A 9,223-nucleotide genomic window follows, 5' to 3' on the forward strand; every position below is an offset into this window, starting at 1 on the left:
TTAGTCAGAAAAAAAAAACAGGGATGACTAGGATGAACGAGTGGGCTAATGAAAAGCAAGCTGTTTAATATAAGTTATTTAGTTCAAAAGTTACTCTGCAGCTATGTGCAGATTTCTTGTTAGGACTAGAATAGAATAAACGAGTGTACTTAACATTGTGCTATATATTTAGTAAGTGTATGTTAGGCTGGCTTTTGTAGACTTGCTAATTTGTATTTTATGTAGGCTAGTATGAATTTCTCTGCAGCTATGTGTAGATTTCTTGTTTGAGTGTTCACAGCTTCCTAACTGTTTTTTATCCAGTTAACTCATTCAATGTGAGTTAAAAGAAACTTAGTAGCTCAATTGTCGTTTTGTCTTGTGTGATGTAGGCAATGCAGCTTGATCCTGATGATGCGGTCTTGTTCTCAGACAGGAGCCTTTGTTGGCTTAACATGGGGAATGGAAGAAAGGCTTTGCTAGATGCTAATAAATGCAGAAAAATGCGGCCTCACTGGCCAAAAGCTTGTCACCGGCAGGGTGAAGCTCTGATGCTACTGAAGGTTACATAGAGGATATGGCTGGCTGTTTTCTCTTGGTATTGTAAATTGTTTATGATCCCTCCCTTGGTCTTTATCATCAGGACTATGAGGGCGCAAGTGAACGGTTCTTGGATGGACTCAAATTGGACCCAGTGGACACTGATATCGAGGATGCATTACGGTAAAACCCATCTGCCTCTTTGGTTACATTAATGCATTTTGACGACTGGCTGGCCGTGTTTCAGCACATCTCAAGCACAGTATTAGTTATACGTTGAACACTTGCGTATGCTGTAAGTACATGCATGTGCCCTTGTCATGAGACTGGAGAACTTGTGAAGATGTTGACTAGCTCCGTTCTATTTTGTGTTTGTTAGGATTTCGGAATGCCACTTTGTACTGTTATCAATGGCAATGCCATCTCTTGCCGTACACCAACCTACCCTGATGTATAGTAACTCCGTAATCTGCCCTTGAGTAGTATTTTACTGATATTTAGAAAGAGGCACACATGTCATATTCATTATCAATATATACTGTCGTGCAATAGCGCCTACAGAATTACAAGTGCCAGACGTAACTATGCAGTTCCAAAATATCTGATACTTCTTGGAATATTCAGGGAAGCTATGAAGTCGTTGAAGACGTCTCGGAGCACCAAAGCCAAGTGACTATTTGGGTGTTGCAGGGAAATCAGTTGAAGACTTGAAACGGCTCAGGAGTTTCTTCATTTGCCCAAAGACTGATTTCCTTTAGAAAGTACTTTAGTGATCTAAATGCTCTTATATTTCTTTACAGAGGGAGTAAAAGTAGAGCGATGTGTCTGATGGGAGTATTACCGTTGCATGTAACTGACAAACACAAAATACTACTGAGTGCGCTCACTCACAAAAACCGAACTTGGTTTCCGAGATACAACTGACGTCACACGTGATGTAACTTCTGTGTTCATGCGCTCACAATCATATTAACAGAGTGGCATTGCTGGTTACATAACAAACACAAACATCCAGCGACAGTTTGAGAAATAGTCCCTCCGATTCTAAGTCTTTTTAGAGATTTCAATATGGACTACATACGAAGTAGAATAAGTGAATCTACACTCTAAAATATGTCTATGTACATCTATATATAGTTCGTATTGAAATCTTTTAGAAGACATTCGTATTGAAATCTTTTAGAAGACATTCAGAACGGAGGGAGTAACATATCTTTTAGAAAACATTTGGAACGGAGGGAGTAACATGCATGCATAGTCTCAGGTGAGTAAGAACATCCAGGCCTTCAAAAGCCCGCGGATGCGCCTGGGCACTGAGGCACACCTCATTTAGTGGCTTTCACACATGTGTCCTCATCTCTAAACCCTCAAAACCATACAACCCATGCAACACATGTGTCCTCATCTCTAAACCCTCAAAACCATACAACCCATGCAACGCTACGTAAACACAATCGACAACACGCAGTTCATTGGATCAACTACACATCATCGGACAAAAGAAGCATAGTTCGCCGGAGTTCAATGGCAAATCCATATAAAATATAAACATAACGGGGCAGGGCGGAGGAAATCATCATTTCCTCGCCGGCCCCTTCCTCTTCCGGTCGTCAGCGCGGCTGTGCCCCTCCTCCGTGTAGGCGTCGATGAATGGAGGTGGAGCCGTCTGAGGGAGTCCTGGATAAGGGGGTATCCGGACAACCGGACTATATACTTTGGCCGGACTGTTGGACTATGAAGATACATGATTGAAGACTACGTTCCATGTCCGGATGAGACTCTCCTTTGCGTGGAAGGCAAGCTTGGCGATTCGGATGATAGATCTCCTTCTCTGTAATCGACTCTGTGTAACCCTAGCCCCCTCCGATGTCTATATAAACTGGAGGGTTTAGTCCGTAGGACAGAACAATCATAATCATAGGCTAGCTTCTAGGATTTAGCCTCTATGATCTCATGGTAGATCAACTCTTGTAATACTCATATCATCAAGATCAATCAAGCAGGAAGTAGGGTATTACCTCCATCGAGAGGGCCCGAACCTAGGTAAACATCGTGTCCCCAGCCTCCTGTTACCATTAGCCTTAGACGCACAGTTCGGGACCCTCTACCCGAGATCCGCCGGTTTTGACACCGACATTGGTGCTTTCACTGAGAGTTCCTCTGTGTCGTCGCTGTAAGGCTCAATGGCTCCCTCAACCTTCAACAACGTAGTCCAAGGCAAGACTTTTCTCCCCGGACAGATCTTCGTGTGCGGCGGCTTCGCATTGCGGGCCAACTCGCTTGGCCATCTGGAGCAGATCGACAGCTACGCCCCTGGCCATCAGGTCAGGTTCGGAAACTTGAATTACACGATCGATATCCGCGGAGACTTGATCTTCAACGGATTCGGGCCTACATCAGGAAGGCCGAACAGTCACGACGAGCACGACTTAAATCTGTTGCCGAACGGTATTCGGGATATCGCCCCTGCAGCTGTTCCGGACCTAAACCCGAGGCAGATCGCGTCGTCCGAGGATGGGTGGATGGACCCCACCACGGAAGCCGCATACTCTTCGGCGGTAGAGCCGGACACAGATTTCGCCGTTGAGGGAATCTGCATCACCGGACCCCCGGACTTGTGTCCGGGCGTAGGTTCCGAACCACGCGCGCTCGGGCCCATCGAGTCCGATTGGGCTCCAGTAATGGAGTTCACCGTCGCGGATATCTTTCAGCACTCCCCCCTTGGCGATGTGCTAAATTCATTAAGGTCTCTCTATCTGTCAGGAGATTCCTGGCCGAACTATGTTCGACTCGAGTGGGAAGCAGGCGACAAAGAAATTCGTTACCCACCCACCACCCACTTAATAGCCACTGTTGATGATTTGACCGACGTGCTTGACTTCGACTCCGGAGACGTCGACGGTATAGACGACGATACAGGAGAAGAACAGGAACCACCGCCCACAGGGCGTTGGACAACCACCTCTTCATATGATATATACATGGTGGACACCAACAAAGAGAGCAATGGTGAGGAGGCAATAGAAGATAACCCCTTAGGGAAGCAATCAAAACATGGGCGTCATCAACACCGCTCTAAGCCCCGCCATAGCAACACCGGCACAGGAGACGAAAACACTCCGGATGGTGCCGAAGATGAATACAATCCCGATCAGCCTACCTTTGAACAGGCCGAACAGGAAGACGGGCAAGCTAGCCCAGATGAACAGGCAACAGACGGAGACTTGAAGGTCGACAATTATATGCCTCTCTCTGAAGACGAGATAAGCTTAGGCGACGACGAATTCGGCGTGCCTGAGGATCCCGTAGAGCAGGAGCGCTTCGAGCGCCAGCCTACAACCACTGCAAGAAGCCTGAAGAAGAAGCAACAATAGCTAGAAGCAGACCATGATCTGCTAATAGACAGACGGACTGAGGTCCTGGCAGCCAAGGAATACAGACTCGAGCGCCGAACAAAATGTTACCCAAAGCGTAGGTTACTACCTCAATTCGAGGAGGAGGCACTAAAAACCGAACGCCAGCCTACACCCCGCCGCCAACACACTGCGGCCAGGACAAAATGTTATCCAAAGCGCAGGTTACTACCTCAATTCGAGGAGGAGGCACTAAAAACCGAACGCCAGCCTACACCCCGCCGCCAACACACTGCGGCCAGGGGCTACGCGCATGACCAGCAAAACATACTAAACAACAACATAGCAAGCATCCCGGGCACATCAGCTGCCAGGAAACCTCGAGGTAACAAATATAAGCGTCCCAAGACAAATGTTGACGCCCAGGACACAACAGCCAATGCAGGAGCCCTGGCCCTCAGCTCGGTCAGCGGGAGAAGACACTTCAAAATAATAATTCGGGCCCATCCGGCCTGAACCGCATACTTGACCGCCCATGTCAAATTCATGGTACCCAAGGAACGACAACCAATCATACCAATAGAGAATGTTGGGTCTTTAAACAGGTCGGCAGGTCGGCGCCGGAAACAGTAAGAAGGGGTCTCAGGGCAAGAAGCCCAGATCATCAAGCAATACAGGGCAAAAGAAATTTCTTCCGCCAACCAAAACGGTGAACATGATAAACACCGTCCACATCCCCAAATGGGAGCGGACGTGCACTCTTCGGGACGTCAACTCAACAAAGCACGTTGCCCCACCATATAAAAATACGACCGATCATCTTCGATCGACTAGACTGTCTGGCCAATATCAACCAGCGATATCCTCCTATTGGTGGAGACAACAGTCCAAACTTGCTGCACTAGGACATAGTGCGCCGGATAGATATTGATCACTTGAGGATCAAACCCACTAAAAACATCATTTCAAGGTGTCATACCAGGTGCGAAGGTCAGTTGTATAGGCCCCATCACTCTGAAGATGGTCATCGGATCACCAAAAAGTCACCATACCGAAGAGTTAGTCTTTGACATTATCCCTCTAGGCAGTAGCTATTACGCACCGCCAGCGTGAACTGCGATTCAACGCGGTATCACGCCATGCCTATGGCAATCTTAAAATACCAGGCCCACGTGACGTAGTCACAATTACGGGCAAGGAGTATTCGGCCACTTTAGCAATAGAAGCAGCGAGTCGCGACTTTTTCAATCGAACCTTGATTCGACAGCCAAACTCCCGGACACCGATAAAGGAGTCTGAACTACTTCACGATATCTCAGCCTGATCAGGGCTCAGATAAACCCTCCGGCATAAGCTGGGATGGGCTACATCCCACGGCTCAGCCGCTCCGTGGCACACAAACGCCTCTAGCATTTTATTTGCAGGTTCACCTTTGCGCACAACTGGACTAGCGACATGGAATCAGCTCGGACGTACAAAGGGGGAATCTTCATACATCCCCCCGAATACAATCCGGATATACTTCGGATCCGTACACAGCTCCCTACTGCCCGGCCCCAACAGGTTCTGCCGTCATACCTCTCCTTTATAACATGCACCGTACTCATACGCATAGCCGTATTACTCGAATACAACAGGTAGAGTCATTTGACGCCTATCTGCTATCATTTCTCATTGACATTTTTAGTCATAACGGCATCCGAATATTGTGTTATGCCTTAAAACGCCAAGGGCTTCATTGTACCCGCACTATGGCAACAAAGTCCAACCACCTTCTCGGTCGCTCGGCACCCCGAACTTATAGCATTATATGCATCAGCTCTGAATCATGTCTTGGGTCATTGGTTGGGTTTGCCCGGCTCCCATGTTTTGGTACCTTACGTTCCGTAATATCGGCTAAGGTAGCGTTGGGAGAACTACTGCGATTGTGTCCCGGTTCTTCCGGACGAGCACCTCAGTAGAGAAAGCCGAAAACTGACTGTCATGATAAGGCGAGAGCTGGTCAGCTGTTCGAGAGGTTGTAAAATCTTTAAGGATTTATTCCGCATAATGCCATAATAAAATGCAGAGTGCGACGGATCGGTCTACCGATCAGGTGCTGTTAGAGCCCCTTATGCGGTCTTCCGAACACCAGGGGCTGCGCCTACCATACTCGAATTCCTATGGCTAAGTGAGAGTGATAAAGCCCTATAGTCTGATTGCCTGGTTCGCTGTGCTGAACACCTCCTTCATGGACCCAAGAATGGGGTAAAGAGTGTTCAGGTGTATCCCAAACACCCCCGTACTTCCTACGTGGGGGCAGAAGCTGACGACTGGCCAACTCTCAAGATTACTATATCAAACGGCCGCGCAGGAGGAAAAACTTTCATATAACGGGTGAATACATAAATAAAGGTGACTTTGTTCGCCTTACAAAGGACAACATGATTGCCTTCATGGAAATACAATGTCTTTGGTACATTGCTCTGCCACAAAGCGGGCTCCTTTCAGGACACCATCGTAATATAGTTCGGGCTTGCGGTGCTCCTTCCCCTCGGGTGGTCCCTCAGTCATCAGCTTTTCAGCATCCAGCTTTCCCTAGTGCACTTTTGCACGGGCAAATGCCATTCGCGCACCTTCTATACAAACCGACCGCTTAATAACGTCAAGCCGAGGACAAGCACTCACAATTCGCTTCACGAGCCCAAAGTAACTACTCGGAATGGGCTCAGTGGGCCATAGCCGGATAATCAAACCCTTCATGGCTAGTTCGGCCGCCTGGTGTAGTTCGACCAGCTGCTTCAGCTAATCGATAAACGGCACCGGATAATTCGGCGCCAAATACTGCGACCAGAAAAGCTTTTCTGCAGTCTTCTTCTCCTCAGCTCGATAGAATTGAGCAGCATCAGATATGCTGCGCGGCAGATCCGTAAATGCCCCTGGAGAAATCAGGATTCAACGGGTCACCCTAAACTTTTCCTGCTACTGCATACAAATCGCTTTGAATAAGAAAAAGCCTTACCAGCCGTAATCTTCCTCGCCTCCTGAATATCCTTCAGAGCAGTTTGGGCTTCCTCCCGAGCATCATTTGCGGCTTGGAGAGCTTGGGCGAGTTTGGATTCTCTCAATGATAGACTCTGCTCTAGAGTCTCGCTTTTCTTCACGGCCTCCTGAAGCTCTCGCTCAGCTTCAATGACCCTGGCCTCGTGCTTCTCGCGGAGAGTCTGCTCCGCGGCTGCCTTCTTTTCGGCCAAGGCAACAACCTTCTTAAGCGCCTCTATTTCGGCATTTGCCACTAGAGCGCGCAATATAAATGCTTTCATTAGGCACAACTACTTAATTGTGCTAAACTTTATAAGGTTTCGACATACCTTGATTGTCCTCCAACTGCTCCTTTACCCAGCCAAGTTCCTCCTCGGCCCGCTCCAGACTCCGCTTCAGTCCGGATACTTCCGCAGTATGTGAGGCGGCAGTCGCTGCAGACTCCTGTTTATACAGGAAGAGATATATGTCATGCACCGAGTCTCCTGTGGAAGGAAATTTGATCCCCTGTCCGGTTCCTTCTTTCACCGGATAGTGTATCAGGGGCTACTATCTATACTATGACAAATCTTCTACAAACTCCTAAAACATACCTCCAAGCCTTTTATAAGGCTGATGCAGGATTCATTCAGTCCACTTTCAGCAGCCTGAACCTTCTCAATCACCACGCCCATAAGGGCGCGGTGTTCATCAACAATGGAAGCACTCTTTAGCGATGTCAATAAGCTGCCCTGCACCTCTGGTTGGACAGAGGTTGCTGGTGGAGAAGGATCACCTCCTCTAGTCAAGGGGAGCTGCCTGTCTAATCCCGGAGCCTCAAAGGTCTTCGGGACTGTGTCCGGCTGTGGGCCGAATCCAAGATCGCCCCCGTCGTCGACACTCAGGGGAGCCTCCGCTCCCATATATCCGGCCCCTGAGGTACGCCCCTCCTGGTCTAGCTCCTTTTGGGACGACACCTCGGTGTCACGCCCGAGCTTCGGGGAAAGGGCCTTCAGAGGTGTCTCGCTCTATTGGGCATCTGAGCTCAACAAATCCTCCGATGAGGACTGTTCGGTGCGAGACCTGGCCAGGCTGCAAAAAGTATGGCACCTGAGGGAGTCCCGGACTAGGGGGTGTCCGGATAGCCAAACTATCATGATCGGCCGGACTCCAAGACTATGAAGATACAAGATTGAAGACTTCGTCCCGTGTCCAGATGGGACTTTCCTTGGCGTGGAAGGTAAGCTTGGCGATACGGATATGTAGATCTCCTACCTTTGTAACCGACTCTGTGTAACCCTAGCCCTCTCCGGTGTCTATATAAACCGGATGGCCTTAGTCCATAGGACGAAGAACAATCATACCATAGGCTAGCTTCTAGGGTTTAGCCTCCTTGATCTCGTGGTAGATCTACTCTTGTAACCCACATCATCAATATTAATCAAGCAGGACGTAGGGTTTTACCTCCATCAAGAGGGCCCGAACCTGGGTAAAAACATCGTGTCCCTCGTCTCCTGTTACCATCCGCCTAGATGCACAGTTCGGGACCCCCTACCCGAGATCCGCCGGTTTTGACACCGACATTGGTGCTTTCATTGAGAGTTCCTCTGTGCCGTCGCGATCAGGAAGGATGCCTTCTCCCGTCTTTAAAGACGACACCGTCATCAAGAGAGCTTTGGCCGCCGGCCAAACTGTCCGGCTAGGTGGTTTTCTTATGACCGCCTGTTCGGCCATTGCTCCGACGATGACCTCTCAGGTCATCAAAAGCGATCTTCACGTCAGCCCGGAATTCGCCGAGCAGTTAGATCCGATTGAGCTCTCCTCTGTAAACGAGCTCTTGGATCGCATTGCCGCCCTGGGAGTCGCTACAGACTACGATCAGATTGGGCTTAAACCCGATCTGAGAGAGATTAACTCTCCTCAGGCCACCCACCACGTTGTCGTGGTAGAGGAACAATGCGGCAACCCTTCTTCTATGTTGAAAACCAACTATGTCCGGATTCCCGATCCCTCCAAGCCGGATTCCCGCGAAGGGACGGACGCTAATCAAATACTGAACTTAGAGTCAGGCATCGGACTAGATTCGTTGGAAAGCATCCAGCAAGTCAAGCTTCCAAATCCGGAAACTTCCTGGCCTTTGAGCCTCAGATCGGGCGGGGTTCCGAACTTGATTCCACCCGCCCACCCAAACATAAGCGATCTATCTCGAATACGGCAAGAGCCCGATGAAACAGTACATCATTACTGGGCCAGATTCCTCCTGGTTATGAACATGATAAAGGACTGCTGCGAAGAAAGCGCGATTTCAATTTTCTGCAACAATTGCACGGACAAGGGAATCATGAACGCCA

The 9,223-nt window shown here is 48.9% G+C and overlaps 1 protein-coding gene across 1 annotated transcript in view; it reads left to right on the forward strand.

The window, feature by feature from the left end:
* The window catches only part of LOC119338862 (sex-determining protein fem-1-like), an 8,606-nt gene extending 7,120 nt beyond the window's left edge, over positions 1 to 1,486 (forward strand). Inside the window, exons 8-10 of the mRNA XM_037611079.1 lie at positions 372 to 542; positions 623 to 702; positions 1,144 to 1,486. Coding sequence (XP_037466976.1) covers positions 372 to 542; positions 623 to 702; positions 1,144 to 1,192 — 300 coding nt within the window. The 3' untranslated portion in view covers positions 1,193 to 1,486. The remainder of the gene's footprint in view (positions 1 to 371; positions 543 to 622; positions 703 to 1,143) is intronic.
* The last annotated feature ends 7,737 nt before the right edge of the window (positions 1,487 to 9,223 follow it).

Source organism: Triticum dicoccoides, chromosome 7B, assembly GCF_002162155.2.
Source record: "Triticum dicoccoides isolate Atlit2015 ecotype Zavitan chromosome 7B, WEW_v2.0, whole genome shotgun sequence".
Lineage (NCBI taxonomy): Eukaryota > Viridiplantae > Streptophyta > Magnoliopsida > Poales > Poaceae > Triticum > Triticum dicoccoides.